The sequence below is a fragment of the Protomyctophum bolini genome, assembly GCF_963924005.1.
Source record: "Protomyctophum bolini genome assembly, chromosome: 21".
NCBI classification, from domain to species: domain Eukaryota; kingdom Metazoa; phylum Chordata; class Actinopteri; order Myctophiformes; family Myctophidae; genus Protomyctophum; species Protomyctophum bolini.
This window is the reverse complement of record NC_137882.1, coordinates 9,864,107-9,890,441: the sequence shown is the minus strand read 5'-3', so window position 1 is coordinate 9,890,441 and position 26,335 is coordinate 9,864,107. Positions and strand designations below refer to the sequence as shown.

Below are 26,335 nucleotides of genomic sequence, written 5' to 3'. Positions count from 1 at the left end.
AGGAGAGGAAACGACGTCACGTACGTTAAGAACGAACGGCTGCAGTGAGGGGAGAGAGAGAGAGAGAGAGAGAGAGAGAGAGAGAGAGAGAGAGAGAGAGAGAGAGAGAGAGAGAGAGAGAGAGAGAGAGATGGGGTGGGAGGGGACGCTGTCATGATTGTAGTTCTATAGCGCAACCTTGTTCTTTGCTTATTTATACAGAGTATTTAGTTGGAACATTGCATGTGGTATCAACCAAAGCTTTAACCTTCATTTTGAAAGTTATCTGTGACTGTTCGAATATGATTAATTATTCAATGTTGCTGGGATAACACAAAGTAAAAACCTATAAGCCCTTGTTTCCATTGTGATCCTGTGTATTCAATTAATTGAGGCATTTAAATACATAATGCAACAAGTTAACAACAATACAATTTGAGAAAATGTTTATACCGTAGATGGAGCGGCTTCAAATCAACCTTTCAACTCTCATTCTGCTTTTTGGACTGTGACAACAATGCTATGCTTACTGCCCATTCCCCCTGGCAGTATTACTCCCAAAGCTTATGATACAACAGTTTTGCTTTGGCTAATAAGATATGACTCAAGGGCATAGCCTAGGCAGCAGCTTACAGTTAGGAAAGTCCCACAAATAATGGAACCAGAAAACCGTGCTATTTGACACATAATAGCTCATTTGTCGTTTCCATGGCAAAAAAGTAGCAGCATATACCGGTATGTCAAATAAAAGTTAAAATGAAAGATATGAACATTCTGAAAGATAGACTGTAGCTGCAAACATTCCTAGAGAGAGTGGGGGGAACTGCATATCTCAGAACTTTATAATTAGGAACAACAGTTCTAGAAGGTCATTATGACATGGTTCATAAAGTAGACTACCTCCCACTCAGCATACACGGCCCTAGACCATTTGTTTCTTTCTCTTGTTTTTGTAATTCCATCCATCCATCCATCTTCAACCGCTTATCCGTAGTCGAGTCGCGGGAGCAATTCACAGCTCCACCAGAGAGCTCCAGATTTCACTCTCCAGAGCAACATTAGTAACGTCCTCCTGGGGGATCCTGAGGCGTTCCGAGGCCAGTGAGTCGATGTAATCCCTCCATCTCATCCTTGGTCTGCCCGGGGGTCTCCTCCTTGTGGGATGTGCCGGTACAGCGACTGCAATACTGCACCTGCTGCTCGGATTCTCTGGCTGATCTTCTTCTCCGTCCTCCCCTCACTCGTGAACAAGGCCCGTTGTTTTTGTAATTGAGTGTACTATTTTTGTTTGTATTTAAAATGTATTTTCTTATTTTATTCTTTCCATTTGGTATTGGTGTCTCCGCTGATATTAATGTGACTTTAGCTACCGGCATTTGCTTTAATAATTGTGTTCCTTTTTCACCAAATACATGGCACAGCACATTTTAGCATAGTTGTAGTAATAGCTTAAATCATTTTAACTTTCATAACTACAATGAAAGAATTGAAAACATCAATATGCTATATACCTATAGCAACATGCTTCTATTGACATGGCTGCCATTAGTGGGGAATCATTCAGAATAGTTGTCTCACTCAGACCCAGGGCAATGGTGCCCAAGGGATGCCCAAAGGAATCCACACAGAACATAATAAATCCTAAAAAAGGTCTGTTGATGTCAATGTTCTTTTCTGGGCCGCGGCAAAACCTTGCCTCCACTAGAGTATCAGTTTATTACTATGTATCCTTGTAAATCCTATCTACAGTGTATCTTTGCTCATAGTCATCATGTCATGGTCACCTGCAACCATGGCCTGTGTTCTGACGTCTTTATTCTGGCCAGCAGAGTCAGACACAGCCCCCCAGTGAGGAATGGAACTCAGGGGCAATGGCCACAGAAAAGGACAACTTTAGGTTCATATTTTAGGTTGTTATTAGAGAAATTAAAAGATGCGTGTAAATTTTTTTTTTCATTTGCTGCTTTCTTTCGTTTTAGCGATTTTAGCTATTTTTGACAGGGGGGAAATTTTATAGCGATTTTTTTTAAATTATTATTTACTATAGTCCTACTAGACCCCAGGAAATTACATCTGGTCACAAAAGATCCCAGGAAGGGGGATACTATAGGGGGATGCCGTACAACTGTGTTGTATGGCTCAACAGGTCAGTTTGTCACCCCCTTCACATTCAGTGATCTTTTGTGGCCAGATGTAATTTCCTGGGATCTGGTAGGACTATAGTAAATAAATAAATAAAAAATCGCTATAAAATGTTGTAAAAAAATACATATTTAGCCCCATACTCGAATGCCCCCACCCCCCTGTCAAAAACAGCTAAATTCCCTAAAATGAAAGAAAGCAGCAAATGAAAAAATATATAACACTCATCTTAGGTGCGTTGATGCCAGAAAGTCTTTGTAACTGCTGCTATCATTGTAAGAATGGTAAACCATATTGATCCTTTGTAGTCCGTTGACAGCACACAGCAGGTATAGTCCAAACCTGCAAAATATTATTTGACTCCACTAACATGACATCTGTCCAAAAAAAAGTCTCCCCCCCCCCCTCCGGTCAGGTTATTGTGGCCTCCTGGTGGCGCTATAATAGGCCAATGTGAATAGGGTGCCATTTCTTCTTACGCCTTTGATGGCAATTGGATGATTTGAGTGATTTTGTTCCAAAACTGTGTTTTGCGAAAATCCACCTGTTGGTGGCGCTATAACAGGTCAATGTGAAAAGGGTTGGATTTATTCCTCAGCCTAGTAGGAAAGTGCGTGACACGGACACACGGACGGAGGGCAAAACATACTCTCTCCCCATGCCTTCGGCCTGGTGGAGACAATTATGTTTAGACTTCACTGACGACTGACACTGAACAAGTTCACAAGAAGAAACAAATTCCTGGTTTGAAAGGGAATCAATAAAAGAGGAAAATATCTCAACTACGTCAGCATGTTTTGGAACTCTGCAGGGCAGAATCAATACAACAAAGCCATCCAATACCAAGTGAACAAACCCCAGGGGTGTCTCCGGGGGAATTTAAATGTGAAATGTTTTAATTAGGCCCCTTTTCAATTAAACATCCAACCTTTGAAAACAAATGTACCACTCCCAGGTCAGTCCTATGTTCCGTCAGCCTTACGTTCCCTCAAAAGGTTTTATTTGTTACAAAGTATAAGCAGCAGAATGTACGGTAGATTTGAGATAAAATACTGGATAAGACTTAGGGTTAGGGTCTTGTCTTATTAGGAACAATAACTTATCTTTTAACAGAAGTTCCAAAAACGCGCAGGTATACTGTACATGAAGAAGATGCACCTATCCTATCAGCAATGTCAATCAAATGTGCAAAAGAAGGCATACATATTGCATATTGCTATTGCATATATACAGCAAGAATAAGAGACACTTGTCTGTACCATGGCATTTCGTAATTTTCGGATCCTATGTTTTTGGTCCATGTTCTCATTTAGTGCTCTGGCAGCTGCAGAGGGAAAAATGTCTTTCTAAATCTAGAGCCATGAGCCATGAGTTGCACGTCCCATTTCACAATGTGTACCAAGATCGATTTATTGTATACGATAAGTCAATGTCTCGAGGGCCTCTACCCAATTTTCTTTGGATTTTTTTTAATGTAAAATTAAATTTAAATTACATTATAATATTAATAGGAAATATTTAGTCTTTTCTTTTCTTGGCAACCAAGACAGGGTTGGCCTCCTTTCCTATAAAGAAGGGAGGCAAAACAACAACAATTCCATTGCCATGGAGAGTTACTAACAACACTGTGTCTGGCCTGTGTAACTGTCAAAAAACAAAATACTGTTTATCAGCGAACAAACACAAAACTGTATAATTAGGATGAAAATAAGAGTTTATTTTAAAATGGACCATTTGATCCAAGCTTTGAGCTAAAGGCTGTGATTTGCTTACAAAAGGCAATCATATATATCTGACATTTAGAAAAACACGCTTTTGCAGTTATGTGTTCAAATAAAGCATGGTGATAATAACTAATAAGTAAGTACTGTATACACACAATATAATAATTCTACTCAAGCTGCATACGTGAGATTGACATATTTATGCTCCTGACCCTTACCTCCATCCTTTCCACCATGTCTGCATTACTTATAGTTGACTCCAGGTATTGAAACTCCTTCACCACCTCTACTATACATCCTCACAGTTCCATTGTCCTCCCTCTCGTAAACGCACACATATTCTCTCTTACTCTGGCGGATATAAATACATGAAAAGGTAGGATAAAAAGGTTTTACAAAACATTTATTAAAAATAATCTCTGGTATATATTGACAACATTTAACATGAAGTTCCCAAGTTATTAGTACATTCACAGCTGTACATTCTTACTTACATATGCCTCACACTTACAACCCTTTAAACAAAATGTGTGTTTGTAACTGTTCACCATCTCGTGGACAATAGGCTGAATGTAAGGCGTCAGTGCAAATTGTGTAATAAACGAAAATCACTGCTGTCTGCTGTCCATGGTGAACCGAAAGCTGAGCCCTCTCTGCTGCGGCTAACCTCTGTTAGCCATTGTAGGTGGAGAGGGTCTGTCCCAGTGCCGGTCCAGTGTCTCTCTACTAGCTGGTCTCTCTCTACGGCCCGTCCATTTCACCATCTCTGATGTACCAGGGCGCAGCCACGGCTCCGTGGCAACTGTCTCCACGGAGACACGCCTTTCCAGGGCGGAAGGGATTGAGTGCAGAGATAAGATGTCCTCGTCGTCACCCAATGGCCCAACTGGACAATACAGATGTTCATGTGTCACTTGTGTATATGCAGTCACAGAAATCCAGAAATCAAATAATAATTATAGTAGCATTGCATAATATTGCATATTTGTTTTTATAAAGAATTATACAAAAATAATAAGATTTTAAAAGACAATTGACTTGGTGTTATCAAGAAAAGCGAACCTGAATATGCCACAATGTGAAATGCTTTGTTCACTGAATTTAATGAAAGAAATTTCCAATTGGGGTTCCTGGTGGCTCACCCATTTAGTACACAATTACACATATACAGTATTCCTTGGGTGTGAGGATCCCGGTATGAATCCGACCCACATGTCTTGCATGTCTACTTTCTCTCTGCCCTTGGGTTTCTGTCTCCTCTACACTGTCACTGACCTTTCTTAAATAAAGCATCATATGCAAAAACTAAAGTCAACTTGAAGACTCCTGTCCCGGAATGCAATGAAGGTAGAGCACTCTATTCGCTATACTAATCTGTGAGATTCTATTGAACCATTGAACCATTTCCATTGCATAGTGTTTGCTTTGCTCATTTAGAGTTCAGGTTAATTTAATCCTAAACGCACAGAGCGTTTGCTCAGTATGTTTGCTCTGACCTGATCTGAAGTCATGGTTCTTGTCAAAAAGGTCCAGTCTCCTGATGCGGTGCTGGTTGTGGGCCCTGACTCTCTCCACATTCAGACTGCTCACTGACCCCAGGGACTGGGCATCTGGCTGGATCTCATACTCCCTCTCAGCAGGAGGTCTGATCACCTCCTGGAGACCATGATGGAGACAAAACAGTGAAGCCATACAGTCCATGACAGTTGCATTATTATTATATTAGCCTTAAGTCTTAAATTACAAAACTGATGGACTGTTATTCCAAGACACTGGCCATACTACATCTTTGGTGTTGAAGTGATATAGTAAATAATATATATTTCCATACTTCAGGGTAGTCTGTCTTCTTGAGAGGTATGTGTCTCTCCCTGTCCTCTGCAGAGTGCTGAGGAGACCTCTGCTTACGGGCCGGATTTAAACGAGCATCATCTCTGAGGTAATCTGACAGAACACAATAAGATAAATCGTCATCATTACCAAAAATGTCGGTATCATGGTCAGTATCATATATCACTATCATGTCGGTATCATGGTCAGTTTCATGGTCAGTATCATGGCCAATATCATGGTCAGTATCATGTCAGTATTACAATCTTGGACCCGGAATAGAAACTGTTCTATTTTCAATGTTATCCATGTTATTCCTCTATATCCATCTACTCAGCATAAACTGTCGATGGAATGAATGGAGCTGTAAAAAGGTATGAGCCTCGTTAGCGTAGAATGTATGTTAGACCACTGACCTCCTTCATCTGTCCTCATGTTCTTCATTCTTCTCTGCTGCCCACGGAGCAGAGCTTCTTGTTGAATATCCAGACTGCGCTCATCACTGGGGGGTTCGGGGTACACATAACGCACCTCCTCACGAGACTCTGTGTCTGCTCGCACGCATATACACACACACACACACACACACACACACACACACACACACACACACACACACACACACACACACACACACACACACACACCCACACCCACACACCCTGCTTCAGTGATTGTTTCCGATCATATGCATTTCCCTTGATGCGTCAATAAAGCTTGTATGTACATTAGAGGTGGTGAGATGGACACAATGATAATGCATTTCCTCAGGCAGGGTCAGGTCAGCAGTTGGCCACTCAAATACAAAAAAAGAGAATGAAAGCTCCGCAGATCAGATCTTATGTGGAGACTGAAACAGAACAGTAAACGTATATGGCAGGATAGCGTCTGACTCTAATCGCTCCTATCCCGGCCTTTTCAGCATCGCATCTCCCATCCGTGCCCAGCCTGAAACAACCGCTTGGCAGTGACTCAGCAACTCTGCAGCCTGACTGCGTTGCAGCCCTGATAAGGACTGAACGGACAGAATTGATCTGATGCAGTCTGAGGCTCCCACACTTTAATGTTTGAAGATACTGCCCCATGTCTGGCTACAGCATATCTGTAGGGTTTAAGTGTTTAAAATCATGGTCATTCTTTGAGGCAAACACATCCCCTCCTGCCTTTGCATTATATTCTGCTATAACTGGCGCCCCTTTTTCATTGTTCCGAAACATTTTGCTAGTTTTGGAAGTTGCACGTTTCTCTCTCCAGCCTTGTATTAAGCCAGTCTGGGAAACGGTCCAATTCCATTTCCTTTGTTGCTGCCTTGTGCTGCTGTGTGTACAGGGCCAAACTGCCTGTCACCGATGGACGAGCTTTATGATGAGCCACCCATGACCTCATGAGATTAATGTCACTGTGTGACTGTGGAGAGACGGGGGGGACAGAAAAAGTACTCACATGTTTTACCCAAGTAAAAGTATCTTGCCCGGTTACAAGTCAAACTTATGTTTTGTAATAATAATCCAAATCTACAAAGTAACTAAGTTTTTAAATAATTGTAGTCGAGTAAAAGTACAATATTTCCCTCTGAGATGTAGTGGAATAGAAGTAAAAGTACAGAAAATTGGGAAAGTAAAAGTAAAATAAAAGTACCTCAAAATTGTACTTAAAGGGACAGGTGTGACTTGTAGTCCAGGAAGGAAGTGAGACACGGCGCCATGACTAAAATATCTAAAAACACATTAAAATAAGATCTGGTTGCAAAAGGGGTGAAGTGGCCCTTTAAGTATAGGCTACAGTACTTGAGTAAATGTACATGGTTTCTTTACACCACTGGTGGGGGCTGGAGGGATGGGGTGTCTGGTGAGCATACTGTATGTGCCTTGTGAGTGAAGGCCCGCCCGAGTTAAAATCCAATCATGTTATGTCTCGAGTGCCCTAGGTTTCCTGTACGTGTCTCTACTGTCTACACGCTACTATCTAAAATAACAGCTTGGTTACCAATATAAAGAAAACAAGTGCATCTGTGTCTGATGGAAAAACAACATGCCTGTTCTGTAAGGTACACACAACCCCATAATTTGAGTTAAAGTAGATACGTCTGGTCAAATATTACTCCACTAACAGATTTATACTTGATTTAAAGTACTGGAGCACTTGCTTAAAATAATACTAAATGGTTTCAAAAGTACAGTTTCTTCTTAATATTAACACTGCATTTATAAAACCCCATAACTCTCTGAAACCACTGAACCACTATGCTACAGTACAAACACAACGTTTACATCTTATTTTCTCATCTGACACCCAAACCATACAGTGTTTATTTAATTTTATATCTACAATGGTGAATGGTATACGGTATGGCTCCACAGTGAGGCTGGAAAATGTAAAAGCAGCCGCCTACTAGCCTACTGGTAGGCAGAATAACCCGTTCTGAGTATAGACTATAGACTATAAAGTCCTATTAAAATCTTCAGCATTATAGAGTGGACAGAGCCCAAAAAAACGTTGTCCTAGCTTGGAGTGCCTTTGTGGAGTTTGTTGAGGACTTTCCATTTCAGTGAACTGTAACCCGTACTGTGTCCGACTGTGCCCAACTATGTCCCTGTCCTGACTCTTATTTATTTATTTTTTGATCTATGATTGTCCACTGCTTTGTCCCACCACTTTTTTTTTTTTTTAGCCTAGGGGGGAGGGGGGAGGGGGGGGAGGGGTCGTATATGTTTGTGTGTTTTGTGTGTTTACTTACATACATGTAATACAATGTACTATCAAAATGTAATAACGGAAGAAAATGTAAAAATAAAGTTTACAAAAAAAAAAATCTTCAGCATTGAAATGCAATCGAATGAAGCCGAAGATCAATCCAGCTGCAAGCCGTTCACAGGCTAATGGGCGGTGTTTAACTTGAGCAACAGAATGTCACTATGTAGCAGGTGTCTCAGCTGTCAGTACATACTGTAGGTGGTACACCTCAATCCGCTCCTAGCGGCTCCGTGTGTTGGCTCCCATCATGCACAGATGATCAAAGCATGTTCTTAAGTACAGCACTCAAGAAAATTTACTTCATTATTGTCCTCCACTGTACGGAAGGAGGTGGTTCTATTTCGTGATGTCATGCACATAGTGGCATATGGCATAGTCTCCTTTCTACAGACATACATAATACAGAGACAGCCACCGTTCTAGACTGACCTTCAGCATGCTGTAAAACAGCCTGGGGCTAATTCTATTCAGTTTATCAGCTCCATTTTGATGAACCTGAGGGGAGTCGATGAATTAATTACTTTGGGATGTTATTTCACCTAGAAGCTCAGCAGTTGACCAGCAACATTGGATAACAGTTGTATTTCATTTATTTTCCTACATTTATATCCCACGATTTTTGTAACCCATTAATTTTCACCCAACTGTTGTATTTCTGACTGTCTGAAAATTGAGTGAACGTGTAATTGTTCTGTAGCATATCATTCATCAGCTATTGATATAGCCAGAATGGGGGCCACAGTAAAAATACTGCTCAAATTCAATGCCACGGTACATTTCACAGGAACAAACATTGTGACATTACCTCTGTATTTGAGCTGGTTGAACTCCCTGAGATTTTGTGGGTTGACATGCGCATGCCCAGAGTGAGCTCTCCTGGTTTCCCCCTGAGCAGCATGCATCCGCGCCAACTCAAACATGTCCACCTTTGGACGTCCTCTTCGCCTGGGAAAAAACAAAGAAAAAAATAATATTTACAGGGCAGTGCACCTCAATGCATGTATGTACTAGCATTCTATCAATTGAACATGATCTCATGTAAACATGCCGGATTCAGCAATAAACTAATTTCCATCATTATAATGCATGTACTGTATAATGTTTAATAACACTCGTTATAAATGTTTATAATTATGCATAACTTGGATAACAAGATTATGAAGTATTATAACTTAAGTGCTGGTCATTATAAGCTCAGCGGAACAGCACAGTATAACTACCAGGTAACACCTTACTTTATGTCTAATTAGGTTGTGTCTATAATGCATTATAATCACAATTATAATGCACTTATAAGGTTGTTAATAATTATGTATAACAACTTACAGCTATACTATAACTGACTACGTTAGGGTACACTTAGTTATAACTTATAATGGTTCCACTGAACTTATAATGCATGAGTGTTATGAAATTATAAAAGTGTCGATGTCTACGGTCCAGTGACATGGATGGTCTGATGAAAACGTGCTGAGTCGCGGTAGACCACCACACCCAGTGCTTGCTACAGCGTACACAATAAAATCCTCTGTGTTCATTTAACTCCAAGAGGGTTAAAATGTATCAAAACGCCATTTGGGATTTTATTGTATACATGACCCCTCAATGCTGTGCTTGCCTTGGGGAGCCTGGATGAGTTTCATTCAAGAAGGAATTAAGAATCTATTGATGGAGCTGGCGGTAAAATCACAGAAAATCCACAACGCCAGGCATGTGGAGGTCAATCACATCCCTGTGGTCTTCTCAGTCAGACAGCGTGGAGGTTTTTGCCGAAGCAGTTTACTCTGAAACCACGGGGAAGCCCTGAGGCTGGCACCAGCTCAAAGGCTTTTCTTCGCTGACTTGTAGTCGACCTGTTTGTATGTACTGTACGCAGGCAGTGTTTTTGTTATGCGCATGGTTGACATCAGGAATCTCATAATTATATTCTATATAAGGTGACTGACTCTGCCATGAAGGTACAGTAGTGCACTAAACCCGAGTCGCTGAAGCAAGCAAGCCAGAGCAGATATTATGGGAAGATTAGCATATTCATTAGCTAAGGACAAGAGAAAAAACCCTTTCAGACAGCACTAGCTAAATGTGTACTCCTATTCAATTAGACCAGAACCAGCTCTGTGCCTAATGAGCCGTATTCACTGAACGGAGACCAGCTAAGGCAGTGGTCATTGAAAATGTAAGTACATCTCTCGTTCTTTAAACAGGAAGCATATGATAAAAGTTTCTCCCTCTTCTGGAAAAGTCACTTAAGGGGAGCAGTCAAAGTTGTGCTACCTGGTGGGAGGAGGTGTGTCCGTCTCCTCGCCATCTGTCTGCCCCAGCTGACCCTCCAGTCGCCTGTGCTCACCCCGCAGGTGCTTGCGTAAGGTCGACAACTCACAGAGTACCCCCCGCTGGTCCTCTGATGGAGGGAGGGGGGGGGGGGGGATGTAGGAAGAAGGGAAGCAAAATGTTAGTCTAGTAGAGTGGATAAATAGTGGCTTCACCTTTTCTGTCCTTTCGACACTACACAATTGTCCTACTGACTGAGAGCAACAGCTCTCCAATGTAGTTGGTTGAACAAGCACGCATGAAAACGTCCTTTTTCCACTGCAGTGTGCAAACTGTGCAATCACACTCGGAGACGGTCTCACCTGTGGCTCTGAGTTGGTTTCTCCTGGCAGGAACAGGTGGAGAGTATGTAGAGCGCTCCTGAGGCAAGGAGATTGATTATGAGGATTTAATTATAACTTATAACTTAAGGAAATGAGTACGGCATTTAAAAAATAAAAATAAATGTAATAGTGTAGAATACAAGAATGAGAGTGAGCTCACACGCAAACTTTGAATTTAAATGTTTTTTGTTTCTGTGTTGCAGTAACTTACAGACATGGGCCTAGAGGACAGCTGGCTGATGGCAGAGGGGGGCCTGGAGGCCTGGTGCTTCTTCTGCAGGGCTGGGACAGGAGGAGAAGGCTCCCTCTGCAGCTGCATGGTAGGCAGAGTCATCTTGATCGTCAGAAACGTTGAAAAGGAAACAAAGAAACTGCCGGTAACGGGCTTAAGAATCACTCACATGCGCCTGCAGCCTCTCCCGTTTCTCCTCGTTCTCACGCTGCAGTCTCAGCACCTCCTCCCTCTGCTTCTCTTCCTCCTCCCTTGTCCTCTTCTCCTTCTCCTCCACTCGGTGATCGTCGGCTTCACGCACCATTGTTTTGTTGGTCTGTTTCTGCTATGGAGAGATAGAGAGGGAACCATCACTGCTGTGACAGACAAGCCAGCCACTCCCAGGGAGTTGTGCTGAGAGATGAAGTGAACTGAACCGTGAAGCCCTTTATCCTCGTTCCCTTCTAGAACTTCTGGAAATGCTGCCTCTTCCCTCCTCGTTTGATCTCCTCCTGACAAAATATCATACTCCTCTGGCGGCAGTCTGGATGGAGAAATTCCTCACCTCCATCTTCTTTTTCCTCTTCTCCTGCTCTGCCTCGTACTCCCGCAGCATGCGGGCTCTGTCCTCTGCCAGCCTCCTGTCCTCCCTCTCCTCCTCTGCTTGGAGGCGCTCCCTCTCCTCCGCCTGCTGCTGCCTCTTATCTTCTATCTGACACACACAGGTGTGCGCGCAAACACACACAAATACAATTAACCTGTGTTTTATTTGATCCCTCCTCCACTTGTCAAACCTGAGGTCAGTTCGTTTGGATGGATGAGACTCAGTTATCCACTTAAACCCTATACCAGGCTCTATAGTGGACATATAGTATTATGTCCAGCTTTTAGTGTGTGTCCACAAACATTGCGTAACACAAACATTGATGAGAAGGTGAGAACGCGAATTGTGATTGGCCCGAATTAGATGATGTATAATAATACAAATAATAATAATCTTTATTTGTATAGCACCTTTGATGACATGAAATGCAGCTCAAAGTGCTTTACAGAGCAATGGAGAGAAAAAAAGCAGGGCATAAAACATTATAGCAGTAATGCAATACGATGATAAGAGCGCCCTTCACCTCTCACTTCCTTCTCAGCGGTTCCCATACCTTTTTGGCCCTGTTACCTACTGACCTAGCTGACGCACCCCTGCATGGCAATATAAATGGTGCATTTATATAGCGCCTTTATCCAAGGCGCTTTACATAGATTGTGCAAATGTATGTCTAGAGACTGAATATGGCATATATATGCAGCATAGGCTATATTCTGCATATACTTGCCATATATTGGCAAAATATGTTATATTTAAAATAAAACCATAGCACCACCATTAGTCTTTTCATGTCGCACACCCCCATAAAGGTGCTCGCGCACCACAAGGGGTGCACGCACTACCGTTTGGGAACCACTGTGAATCTACACTAACCTTTATTTAACCAGTAAAAACACATTGAGACTGATCCCTGAATGTTCGTCCCAGAATAGGGATGCACGGATTGCAAGGGTTCAATTTCTTATCTCTACCTGCTGCTTCAGGAAGTCCTTGTAAGTGTCCTGCTCGTGGAGCTGCTGTGGAGTGGGCTGAGCAGACGTGAACACGTTACCGCGGGCAAACTGAGACGGGCGGCCTGCAAAGATGAACAAAAGCATATTGAAACAGAAATTGAACCCCTGGCGATGAAGAGTAATGTACTGTACTATTGACCATACGCCATTAAATGGCGGCCATTTTGCTCTTACGTCATACCCTAGAAAATGGCCCTCATGTGAATATGTTCAGTGGATTTATGGCATAAACATACACAGTTACACACACAAACACATGCAGAGCTAAACACATATAAGCTTCACTGTCCACAGCGTTATGGATGCCAAGAAGAAGAACAGTGACGACAACCTGATGTCTGATAGGAGGGAGCCCTGTCCTCAAGTCCAGGAGTGGGAGCGTTCCTCGCCGCCAGGCCGTCTGCCTCTCTCCTGTCCCGGGACTGAGGGTTCATGTATGCCGTCTCGTTGGTCCTGCGCATTTGTTTCAGGTCACCTGAGGGCATGGAGACAATTTTGTATTTTTTTATTTTACTATAGCTTCAGAGAATCGTTTTGGTGAGGTCATTAGGTGAAGGAACCGTCATAAGAAAGTGAAGTATAAAATGTATTTAGGAGAAGAGAACATTATAACAAACACACTGATGAGTTTCCCTCTGTTGTCCTTAATAGGAGCCCCGCATCCGCCTCTCCCCCAAGGGTCGTACGCCCTCATCTCGACCTCAATCTTGGCGTCAAAGCGCTCTCTCTCCTGTGTGTCTCTTCTTCTACCCTCCTCTCTGTCTTTGATCTGGGAAGAGAAAGAAGATAAGCGCCTCGCTTCAGAACACTTAAAAACCAACTCGCTAACATGAAATTCATAGCTTTTAAGTAACTGGAGATTATGACAGCAACCCCCTCCTGCCTCCCCCTTCAGATCTACTAAATGCTAATTTTCCAGCCAATGCAGATGTGATTGCGTATACCTGCTGTTTAAGTTCTTCTTGGTAAGTCTGAGCCTTCTCTCTGGTGTGCTTGCCTTTCTCCCCAGGCAGCACCCCATTAGACAGGGAAGATGCTTCATGTTGGACAGTTGCTCTAAAGACAGATAATGCAGCTGTAATGAGTCATGCATGCGTGTTACATGTGTACAGCAGTGAGTGAACACAACATGCTAAATGTTTGGTCTGGCCGCCCCCTACTGGCAGAAAGACCGAACTGGGGGGGGGGGGGAAGTAGTCAGGCACTGTCTTTCTGTTTTAGTGTTTGGTTGCACATACAGTACAGTAACACAAAGTGCGTACATTTAGCATTGTTATCTAAATTAATCCTATTAAGTTCATGTAGGGAAACAGACCCGTGGCTGACGTCATTAGGTCCACGGGGTGGTGGCACTCCTCCAACATGCGTTCCACCTAATGGGAGATGAGTAGAAAATACAAAAACAAACCTTTAACCACTTAAAATGTAGCATCCCTATTCTGTAGCAAATATTTTGAGGAAATAGCAGATCTGTTGTGAGCTTGAGCCAATGAAATAGTGAACGGAAATAAATGCAAGCAAATGGTGGAAGCCAGATTCTTCAGCATCTGCATATCCACTTAAATCAGTGCTGTGGTCAAATGAGATTCATGAATGGCTGTGCCAAGCTCCTCTTGGCCATCAATCGGGATCAAGTGGTTTGATGATGAATGGTAATAGGTCTCTATATGGAAGGGTCTGATGGGGTTATTTAAAGCCCTTCCATCTGTACATTAAATTACCACACACTACAAAGTCAATATGAAAGCACTGAATCATCATACAAAGTATTTCCTAGGAAATAACTAGTACACTGTGTATACGAATACGATTCCTGTTGTGCAAATCAATAAATCAATCAATGACAGTATGACAAATCTGTCTCATTTAAAGTAAGACTTCATGCCATAGTCACATAGTTAGTATGGCCCATATGCTTCCATTCCCAGAGTTAGATTTTTTCGGCTAAAACGGTACATGAATGACAAATAGTTAGCCAATCTTTAGCCAAGTTACGATGTGTGCAATTTATGTGTTTGGCCATAACAAATGACCAAGTGGTGCTCAGTGGTGAAGCCCCGGGCCAATATACAGGCTGACTGCTTGTGCGCATGCAGGCCCGTGTCCTAGTATGATGATGCCTCATTTGACCCTTTTTTACATTTTCAACAACAACCAAACTTCAGTGTTTCACTGCACCACTTTAATGAGATGTGACCGGTTTACTTTTAAGGGTCAGATATACCCGTATATACAGCCAGGGAAAAAAAGCATATACTGACTGTAGGGCATATATGGATCCAGTGGATTTCTTGCTCCATAGTAGTAATAGGCCTCATCATAAGGAGTGTGTGCATCTGTTAGAGTGGGGGGCCTGGGAGGAGGAATAGTGGCAAGTCTGAAAAACAAAAATACAAAACAATGCATTAACAAACTTTCTATAAAAGTAGACACCTATTCAATAGACACCTAATTGATACTCAATAGCTTATCAAAAGTAACTATGAAGCCTATGAATGGGGGGATTAAGTTACCTTGGTGCTACCATCTCTCCTAATGTGTTTGAGAGGCTCCTGTGGAAGTCTTCATTAAAAGAGGACAGTCCAGGGACCCCCAGTCCTACCCCCATCCCTAAACCTGCCGCTGTTCGTCCAGTGTTGTGACCGAGGGTTATGCTGTAGTCCAGGGCTGAAGAGGGGAATGTCACAGGAGGTTTGTCTGGGGGACCCGAGTTCACTGGTGGCTTCTCATCCTGGGTTCTTGCCGTGGTCCCCAAGGCATCCATGCCTACCCCTGGCTTATAGGGAACATCCCGCCTCCAGCTCATATACTCACGATTGACTGCCCCAAACTGCTTTAGGCGGTCAGGCTAGAATGATGAAATGACACAATATGCAGAAAAGAAAAGAACAATATGTTTTTTGATGAATACAAATTACTATGCGAGGTGCCATGCAAAAACAATTTGTGTAAAATGTAACAAGTGTTGATAGTGAGTGAAAAGAGAAATACAGCTATTGTCATAATTGGACAAAATGAATGAATGATACACAACTTTTGGATTTTTAGTTCTTTACCTTCTTCTCAGGGTCTACAGCCCCAGTGGCAGCAACTCTCAACTCAAGTTCCTTTTCCCTGGGAGGGGGAGCAAATCAAATAATATCTTCTTTAAAAACACTGTCTACTCCATCTGAAACTAAAGCACATCTAAAGTGTGTGTATATATAAATTCGAGGAGGATAAATGGCTGATCAAATCAATGCAGGCCAGGAGAAGTATTACGGCTGATTCAGGCTTCTCAGAATCCCCTCACGTCTTTTATCTCGTTGAACTGATGTCATCTTGTATATGCTGGTACTCACATCCTTTTGTTTCTTTGCCCTTCAGCCATTTGTTCCAGCAGCTCCTGCCTGTAGCGCTCCTTTCTCATCTGAGAGGCCGAATTCCTTTCCGTTGCCCCTGCATCATGACACAAAACCATAAAAAATACAGGTTCTAGCATATATGTTGCAGAGAAGGTATGAAGAGGGTTCATCTGAACACGGTAATTTATGAGAGTAGGTCCTACCGATCAGGAGTCCGGTGCTGAACTCAGCTGTGTCCTTGTTGGCAGCAGACCTGGATCTCTCTGTGGTCCTCATGCTGCCTGGCATGTGTGGACTGTTACACACAAATAGACAGTCCAGAGTCTGAGTCAGTCCAATGCGCTTGGCAAATCAATGACAGCTTACAGCTAGCAGGTTATCAATCAGTTTCCCCTTGAGCCACACCCCCTTAAGCATTGTGCACCAGCGCTTCATATCACACACAGTCTGCCCCCCCAGAGCCTTCCACCCAATGGCCTAGAAACAGGGAGGAGAGCCTCCATCACAAATCAATGCAGCTCAGCTCGTCTGATGGAACCGTGTTGAGTAATTGTCTACTTGGAGCTGGCCCAAGGCGTACACTCAATCAGATAGAACAGTCCTCCATATTAAAAGCTTATTGATGAGGCGGCTCAATTTGCAGGCAAACTAATTGCATAAATCGGAAACAAAGATACAATATAATCAGCTGAAAGGCACTAAATGCGTGACTACTATTAAAAGTAATTATGTTGTCTTATTATTTTCCCGTTTTTGGCTCCATTCAATCAATACTGCCTTGATCAATACAGAAGAAGACTGATGTGTTTTCCCTGCTAAGGAATGCTAATCCCATTTGTTTAATAGCGGTTGACCAGTATAGTACATGGGGTTTGTTCTTGCTGACTGTGACTTCCTAATCCTGTCTTCGTTGTCCTCCTCATAAACACCAGGGACATCCACTTCCTTTGGAAGAACTCTGATGCAGAGAGATAAAACAAATTAAAAATGATGACCACATGTGATAATATGACCCATGCAGAAAGGGTGGCTGTTAAAAACCTCTAGGATTACATCTCACCTGTCAGCTCTGTGCTGCTCGGTTCTCACTGTGTGTCCAGGCTCTCTGATGTTTCCATTTTGTGTTCTCTGGTGATTCAACTCTGGCTCCTCTTCCTCCTCATCTGTGTTCTGCCCTGCCTCTGAGCTATAGTCCACCCTGAGCCCTCTGAACCTCCTTGGCTTGCCCTCCCAGACCTCCCGCGGGTTGTTCAGCCTGTGAATTTGCCACTGCCTTCGCCTCTGAGGGTTCTGTGTTCCCGTTCCAGTCCCTGCTGCCTTGGTCTGAGTGATTGCATCCCTTGTAAATGGGTGCTGCTCCTCATGTGTTGGCAGTAGTATGCTTGGCTGAGCCTCAGTAATCGGTAGCACACGAATTGCAGAAGAAGAGCTTGGAGCATCCAACACCTGAACCTGTAGAGATAGGAATGTGCAATGTGCAATGGTGGAGCATATTGAATATGGAACACAAACTTATAAAAAACTGGAAGTATTTTTATTTTTTAACTTCTACCTGAGGGACAACAGGAGATGTTTGTCTTAAACGTCTCGGTCCAGCTTGTCTGTTGAGGAAGAGGTTGTATTCCTTATGTCTCTCGTCTCTCAGTTGCTCCTAGTGACAGAACACAAATTCAAAACTGTTTGTCTCTGCGGTTTCTCGTGATTCAGTGTATGACTCCAGCGCACACAGTATATACAGTACATTGTACTACATTCACAATATTGAGTGTTTGAAAGTGACGCATATCTTTCTTTCTCCACTGAATAGGCCTACTTTAGCAGCAGAAACATAAGTAGAAACCAATCCAAAAAGAGAAAACCTTATTCCATACCTGTCATATTATGTTAGATCCATTCGTGACTCCATCAAGCCAATGATATTATCTTACAATTGAACAACATTTGGTCAGCTACGCCATGACAAGAGTTGAGACACTAGCCTGTCTTTCTTTAGCAGATGTAAACTAAAGCAGTTGCTATGTGACACAAGGAAATGCAATCAACTTTTTACATCAGCTCAAGCTGATGAGGTACGACATATCTCACTAAAGGGTGGAACACTCATGGCCATGGAAACTGGCCATAAATCTTAAAAGGGATTAAGATAAGACACAAGACAAAATAAAAATGCCGCACTCACACACACACACACACACACACACACACACACACACACACACACACACACACACACACACACACACACACACACACACACACACACACACACACACACACACACACACACACACACACACACACACACACACACACACACCTTAGCAAGTGTTCTCTCATCAATAGGTAGGGAGAGACTCCGAGGCTGTGGGCCAGGCTCTCCACCTTTTAGAATGTCTTTCTGGAATAGATAAAATAGGTAACATAGGCATGGATGTGTGATTACTTGTGATCACTAATTACTTGCAATTTTCCTACTACACCCATTTTGAAGGGCTGGAATGACTTAGGGTTAGTACAGCATCTTGCAATGGGTCCAGATTCACTACACCACCAAGATACCCATGTACCTGTCTAAATACTTCCTTAATGTCAACGAAGTCCACACTCACAACACCAGACAAACCACGACAACAAGAAACCAAGAAACCAAGACAACACTTCAACAAACCACGTGCAACCCAGATTCTCAAACAGGCTCAAACAAGGGATTACATTTGTTTAGCTCCTATGCCACTAAAATGTGGAACACCCTACCAACATCCATTAAGACATATGAATCCCTTGACTCCTTCAAAACCTCTCTCAAAGAGCACCTACGGACGTAGTTCGAAACTGGCCCCCATAAATAAAGTTTCAATCAATCAATCAGATCATGGACAGCAAATGTAATATTTTCTAGTTTAAAAAAAATGACATTAAGTCCCGACGCAACCAGGATGTGTTTGAAGGAGGTAGATGTTTTTTCCATAAGAGGAGGATTTGGCGGCGAGCAATTAAAGAAGCAAATACAACTATATTCTTAGTTCTCTGTTGTTCATTCTGGTTCCCTCTTCAGGGACACCGAAAATAGCAATGCAAGGTGAAGGATCCACATTCAGTCCTAGTATTGATACATGATCAATTTCTAAACTATTTAACAGGGTATTAATGCTTAATCTGACCTTTGTAACATAACACCTGAACTCCTGACGAAGTTCTTCTTGGAGTCGTTGCTTCTTTCTTTCATAGTCTGCTCCCAGTTGTGAAATTAGGCCACAACCTGATAGAAAAAAGGGCGAAAAAAAGAAAGAAAATTAATCTGCTCACATTATACCAAAAGGGCGGAATCTGATTAATATGACAGACAAAATTAGGAGAGCTACCTCCTGTTGAAGCTGAAATAGATGCAGCTGCTGTGTCCCTTGTGTCTTCAGCCCTTGTCTACAATGGATACAAATACATGATGATGCTAATAATATTATATATAACAACTGATTTAATACTTTCTAATGACAAAAAAGGATGTCGTCAAAGTGATTCATGGTGCCAGGACCAAAAGCCTCTTCTTGAATGTCATTAAAACCAAGGAGATGATTGAGGATTTCTCATTTCTGTATACGCAATGTCAGAGGACCCTACAATCCAATGTATCACTAATGAGGTGATAAACGGGACACCAGTAGAGTAGAAAGGGTGTCACATCAGAAAGCTGAGACGATTCAAAGTCTCACAGAACACCCTGAAATCCTTCTACTCATCTATAACTCAGAGCATTCTAATGGGGGCTCTAGTAGTCTAGTACATACATGTACTAAGTGCAGTAGATCTACTGCACATAATTAGAATTGCTGGACTGTATCTTGCTTTGAATGAATACAGTTCAGTTCATTTTGCACTATATACACTGGCTAGCTTTCCGCTGGAAGTGTGTATTCTGTATATTATGTAGAGTCAGTGTCTGCATAATGATTGTTTTTGCACACCCTGTAAAATGCCACACTTGTTGTTACAGGCCAGGTGTTTAGCATAATATGCTATGTCACACCAACATTTTACACACAAAAGCCAAACATAGTACCTTGATCTCCAGATATGGTGGCTCACTGTACTGTAATGCTCTTTCTTTTGCTGCATTTAGTTCATGTTCCTCCAAAACGTCCATCTTCATCCATGCTGTTATTCAATCAAAAAAATAATAATCAAAGCAAAAGATATGGCTTGTAACCATGGCATGTTAAAAGGGATACTGGATAGACACATAGATAGCTGACTTATTTCGTGTTTGGTCAGAGCCAAAACGACACTCCCAGCATCAGCACGTTGCTAAGGGCAACCACAACACCAACAAGTATCGCGTGGCCACCAGCGTTCCAATCTCGCTTTACGATTGGCATCCATCTGCATCTTTTTTTACAGTCTATGATATGCATTGATGCATTCAGAACGTACGGTGACTGGCCATGTCATGTCATACTTTTGCGGTTGTTTTGGTGAAAGTTTATGTAATACTAATAAATAATAAGTAACAACTAATGTGTTAAGTAAGTAATATGCAATATATCTTTAAAGTATTTTGTCAAAATCTAAAACCTTCCTGATGACTTTCTACAAACAGCCCACTAGATGGCAGTGTGTTCCTGTTTGTTCGCTGCGCTCTACTTAGGACCAGAGCATTCTTTGGACTAAACCACACTTTTATTGTGGGTGTTCTGTTTCCAACTAGCAGTTAAAATCGTATAGAACAATATTATATTGTTGAACAATTATCTCAAATACATTAACCAAATGTAACAAACGTTGGATATTAGATTTTTACAGAGAGGTACAATTGCAATTTAAAGGTAAACAATGAACATACATATTCATACCGCCCACTGTTGGTTGGTTGGTTCATGGTTATATCCACTGTCATGGCTCCCTCCCTGAAGTGAACGAGTGTATTATCTGACTGTTATGCTACTCAAATGTCTGTGAGATATTGAGATATCTTGAACATTTAATAACCAATTTGAATCAAAAGACAAGGTATTTATTTACACTTTAAGTACTCTGTTTGTCAGCATGGCAACGCAGAGCAGCGTAGCTCAGAAGACATGGGAGATGACCAATAGCATGCAGGAAGGACAGATCATAGATGAAATTTACAAATATGACAAAAAGCAGCAGCAAGAAATCCTCGCAGCAAAGCCATGGACAAAGGAGTAAGTATAAATGCGATTCAATGGAGAGATAATTACCTCTTCTTTACTGTATTGACCTCCCAGCTTGTTTTTGTAACGTGGTCACTCCGGTTCGTCAAGAATCGTCATGGTAGTTTAGCTAGCAAGCTACATGCTACAGCTACCACTCTTCAACAACAACAACAACAGTGCTAAATCCCCCAGGCTTGGTGTTAAATTGTATAACACCATGTGTTGGATGTGTTCCAAGAAACTTAAAAAAAAGAAAAGCGAAATACCCTGTAACGTTACAAGTATGTTCCGTATGTGGTGGACCAATTGTAATGCAAAGGTTTTGTATTGAGTTGTGCTTGAAATGTACTGTAATTCTCTGTTTGTATACTAAAATCAATCAATCAATATGTAAGTGTAATCTCTAATGATTTCACAAAATTCATTGTTTTCCTGCTTATCCATAGCCATCATTATTTCAAGTACTGCAAGGTCTCAGCTTTGGCTCTGCTGAAGATGGTGATGCATGCCAGGTCAGGAGGCAACCTGGAGGTGATGGGTCTGATGCTGGGGAAGGTGGACGGTGAAACCATGATCATCATGGACAGCTTTGCCTTACCGGTGGAAGGCACAGAGACCCGGGTGAACGCTCAGGCTGCAGCCTATGAATACATGGCTGCCTACATTGAAAATGCCAAACAGGTGGGGTCCTCTAAGCCTTAGCGTCTAAGAGAAAGAGACACACTTTGGATTTAATTGTTCGTTTAATATACATTTCAGTTTGTCTTTATTATTATTATTATTATTATTAATAATATGTATTTATTTTATTTTTGGTGCTTCTACTTTAGTATGTGCATCTTAACATGCAGTTAACAACATCTATATTTAGTTTTTCCAGTACTATAACCCCAACTATAACCTGATCCATCAGGTTGGTCGTCTAGAGAATGCTATTGGCTGGTACCACAGTCACCCGGGCTACGGATGCTGGCTCTCAGGCATAGATGTCAGCACTCAGATGCTCAACCAGCAGTTTCAGGAGCCTTTCGTAGCCGTCGTGGTAAGTTCAGCAAAATATTGATCCTTTTATATATTTTTTCAGAACAAATACAGAGTTTTGTTTATATGTTCAGATTTATCCTATCAGGGACATTTAGAGAGGCAAGGTCTTTTCTTTCCAAGTTTGAGAACTGAAATGCATGCATGAGCAACGGAGCAAGATGTAATCAGGTTCAGGCGTCTTCTCCAAGGTTGTTGATGTATGGTTGTAGGCTTCCCTGAAGTACAGGCAAATATTTGGCTTTTGTAACCGTATATAGTATTTACACTTCACTGGTTTTGCAGAGCTTAAATGCCATGGGCATCATATAATTAAGTGTGTATTTTCAGCACACTGGCAGCCACAGTAAGGGGAGGAAGGAGCAGTGGTGGTGGTCGAGCTGTGGTCGTCTCTTGAGGTTTATATGACCTTTGACTGCCTTTTCCTGTTCTACTGTATTTTCCCCCCTGTAGATCGACCCCACTCGGACCATATCGGCAGGGAAAGTCAACCTTGGCGCCTTCAGAACTTACCCGAAGGTATCAGTATTTTATTTTCATCAGGCTGAAAGTCACAAATTAAGTTATGGCTTTATTGTTTTCAATTAGGCTATTGTATAACGGAACTGTTTCTTTTCTAAATGTAGTCATTGCTTTGAGAATATTATTAATACATATAAATCTATAATATATTGGTTATGAGAAATAAATCAAATATTACAAGAAAATTGTAAGAAAACAAAATCTGAAAGTTTCTACTTAAAATCTATTTTTTTTTCTTTGGGTCTTTAGGGCTACAAACCTCCAGATGAAGGACCATCAGAATATCAGACAATCCCCCTGAACAAGATTGAAGACTTCGGTGTGCACTGTAAACAGTCAGTGTTGATCATTCATTTCATCTACATTCTTACGCTTTCACTTACATTGGGGATATTTTGACATAACTATTTTCAATTTGCAACATTTTAATTCACATCCCTTTTCTACTATAAAACAGATTTTTATCTTGATAATAAGTTTTCTTTTCTTTTCTTTGTTTAGGTATTATGCCTTGGAGGTAACTTACTTCAAGTCCTCCCTTGACAGAAAACTCCTGGAGCTCCTTTGGAATAAATATTGGGTCAATACCTTAAGTTCCTCAAGTCTTCTTACGGTATGTAGGCCACAAGGCCATCGCAAAAATTACAAGTGTGATGTTTATACAAACTTAAATATTTTAAATGGTTAATTGAATATAACAAAAATACATTTCTGCCCCCCTGGCTTTGATGTACAATACATAATGTTGGAACTATGGATAATAATTGGCATCCTTGCTAACTCTGACATATTCTACTGGTGACTGTTCAATATGTATTGTCCCGCCCAAATAAAAAAAATGAAGTAAAGTAGATTCAGCCCCTCAAGCCGGGATTTTAAATCAATGCGCATGTTTGTCGTGCACTCGTGTACCCATTCATGCACAATACGCATCATAGGTGTTGCATACAGGCAAGTTGTGACTAATTGACAAATTAGACAGATCAGCCTCAGTGTTGTATTCTGTTTGGGTTAGTTAGGTGAACATGCTTAACATGAGAAACCATTATGCAACCACTGAAAACGACTATTATTATTATTCACCCTATTATTCACCCTACATACTGTATATAGCCTAATGATGTAGCCTTTTTTAATGAAAGTCTGCTGTTTATAAGATTATAATTATCCAGCCATTCTCAACCGGTGGACCACAACCCACTGTTGGATCTCAGAGGAATCTAAGCAGAATATTTAATTTGGTCATTGCAGCAGCTACTAGAAAAATAGCAATACTTTACAGTTCAGCATGCTACTTGTTTATTTTATATATATGAATTACATTTATTTTGGACTCGGTCTGTGGGCTTTGACCATATCCTCAAAGCCCAGGTTGGCTTTGAGTTACAACAGATTAAAAACCATTATGAATTGGGCGTATCGTAAGCATTGTCACAAGGGGGATACATATTAATGAAATTGTAGGGCTAGACCGCATAGGCTAAACCCAGACTGAGATGCACGATAAACTACAGTGTAGTTTACCGTAGATCATCTCTCTTTTCACCAATACATTCTTGAGATTGTGAATTCCCATTGTGGATGCAGTCGCTCTGTCCGAGCTTGACTGAACAGCCTAAATGGACATCAGGCTTAACCAAACAGCCGGCTCTTGGTGTTCTGGATGAAGATGAATTGACGGCATGTCAAGAACGGGCTGCTCTATTGGTGAAGGTCTTTGTCAGTTGCTACACTGTCACTGCATTTAAGGCCCCTGTGTCATTGTGTGTGTGATTATCTTTTGCACTGAAAACATGGCCTCACCTTAAGTAAACTTAGGCAAACTTCTTTGGGGGGATGAGTTCTTTTCACTGCAACTTGTCCAATGTCCAAAACCAGTTAGGCATATTTGTTGCCAATCTGCAAAATACTTAGTAGTGATAAATTGTCATTGTTTTACAGCTGTGTGTGTGCCTAGATTTTGTGAGTGTAACCTTAAATATACCTTTAATGTGGACATGAATTATGTGTGTGCATTCCTTTGTACCTTCAGAACTCCGACTACACTACAGGCCAGGTGTTTGACCTGTCTGAGAAGCTAGAGCAGTCAGAGGCCCAGCTGGGCAGAGGAAGCTTCATGCTGGGTCTGGACACACACGACAGGAAGTCTGAGGACAAGCTGGCCAAAGCAACAAGAGACAGGTAAAATTACACTTGGGACTGTGTGTGTGTGTGTGCGCGCGCGTGGGCGTGTGTGTGTGTGTGTGTGTGTGAGAGAGACTGTGACTGTGTGTGTGTGTGTGTGTGTGTGTGTGTGTGTGTGTGTGTGTGTGTGCGTGCACTATTTTGTAAAATGTATTAATTTCGGGCAATATAAAAGTGGTTTAATACTACTAGTCAAACTGTCATCTCACATACCATAAGTTGCTCTCTGCTTATATTGTACAGCTTGCTGATGAAATGATGGATGGTATTGTTTTTCATTATTGTCAGTCTGTTCATCTTTGACCTTGCGCCGTACATCATCGGATATTTTACTGTGTGACATATTGACCGTCTCAATTGAATTAATATGAAGGATTTAGTCCATATTAAGGATAAGCTAAAACCAATGTGTGTCCCGACCTATTATTTTACTTGCTTCAAGTTCAGAAAATCAATTACTTGCATTGCAAATGGCATTACTGCCACTATTATTCTGAATATTATGTATCCTAATTGACATCTCAATCTTTTAAGGGCCTATTTATTTTCTAGTTTATTTTATTGCTTTTTCCCGTCATTTAGAAAAACAACTACAATTACCCTTTTAAAGCAATGGTAGTTATGTTGTGCATAAATAAAATCGTAATGTTTGAATTGTCATTTCCAAAGCTGCCAAATGACAAATTATACTGCAATTTGATAGAATAGATAGCAATTTAGTGGCAATTTATTGGTTGCTTGTGGAAGTCCATTGATATCTTGGGGATGTTAAAACTGAGAATCTGGTGAAACTAACCAGTACCTTTTTTCCCTCCCCCCTTCACTTGGTATTTGTTTAGCTGCAAGACGACCATAGAGGCAATACATGGTCTGATGTGTCAAGTCATCAAGGACAAACTCTTCAATCAAATCAACACATCTGGCAACTAAACTGGTCTACTGGCCAGTTTGAGTTCCCCCAAACACTTACTGATGCCTGTTTTTGTTTTATCTGTCAAGGTTAGCAGCATCTCTCATTTCTCTTTGGAGCACTTTTGTTTTAATTTTCTACCCCTATTGGCGTGAATGCTGTCATCCCTAGGAATATTGTCACGGTAACGGACACATGGAAAATAACAAATAAAACATGGTGATTAAAAAAATTCAGTATACTTTTTTTGGG

The 26,335-nt window shown here is 41.5% G+C and overlaps 2 protein-coding genes across 2 annotated transcripts; one reads left to right on the top strand and one right to left on the bottom strand.

Moving 5' to 3' along the window:
- Positions 1 to 4,415: 4,415 nt before the first annotated feature.
- Positions 4,416 to 19,481, bottom strand: cspp1a (centrosome and spindle pole associated protein 1a; the record flags this gene model as incomplete). Its single annotated transcript, XM_080793315.1, has 22 exons — positions 4,416 to 4,731; positions 5,342 to 5,501; positions 5,677 to 5,789; positions 6,092 to 6,226; positions 9,235 to 9,374; positions 10,704 to 10,830; positions 11,063 to 11,120; positions 11,295 to 11,396; positions 11,485 to 11,640; positions 11,860 to 12,006; positions 12,870 to 12,973; positions 13,243 to 13,386; positions 13,533 to 13,680; positions 13,856 to 13,947; positions 14,174 to 14,284; positions 15,173 to 15,288; positions 15,425 to 15,759; positions 15,968 to 16,025; positions 16,253 to 16,349; positions 16,459 to 16,550; positions 17,316 to 17,707; positions 19,446 to 19,481. The coding sequence occupies 22 exons, from the start codon at positions 19,479 to 19,481 to the stop codon at positions 4,508 to 4,510; spliced, it is 3,087 nt and encodes a 1,028-aa protein (XP_080649441.1). The 3' UTR covers positions 4,416 to 4,507.
- A 1,646-nt stretch (positions 19,482 to 21,127) lies between these two features.
- Positions 21,128 to 26,315, top strand: cops5 (COP9 signalosome subunit 5). Its single transcript, XM_080793487.1, has 8 exons — positions 21,128 to 21,435; positions 21,873 to 22,107; positions 22,340 to 22,468; positions 22,921 to 22,986; positions 23,239 to 23,324; positions 23,491 to 23,602; positions 25,022 to 25,170; positions 26,013 to 26,315. Exons 1-8 carry the CDS (start codon positions 21,296 to 21,298, stop codon positions 26,101 to 26,103), a joined length of 1,008 nt encoding a protein of 335 aa, XP_080649613.1. The 5' UTR covers positions 21,128 to 21,295; the 3' UTR covers positions 26,104 to 26,315.
- The last annotated feature ends 20 nt before the right edge of the window (positions 26,316 to 26,335 follow it).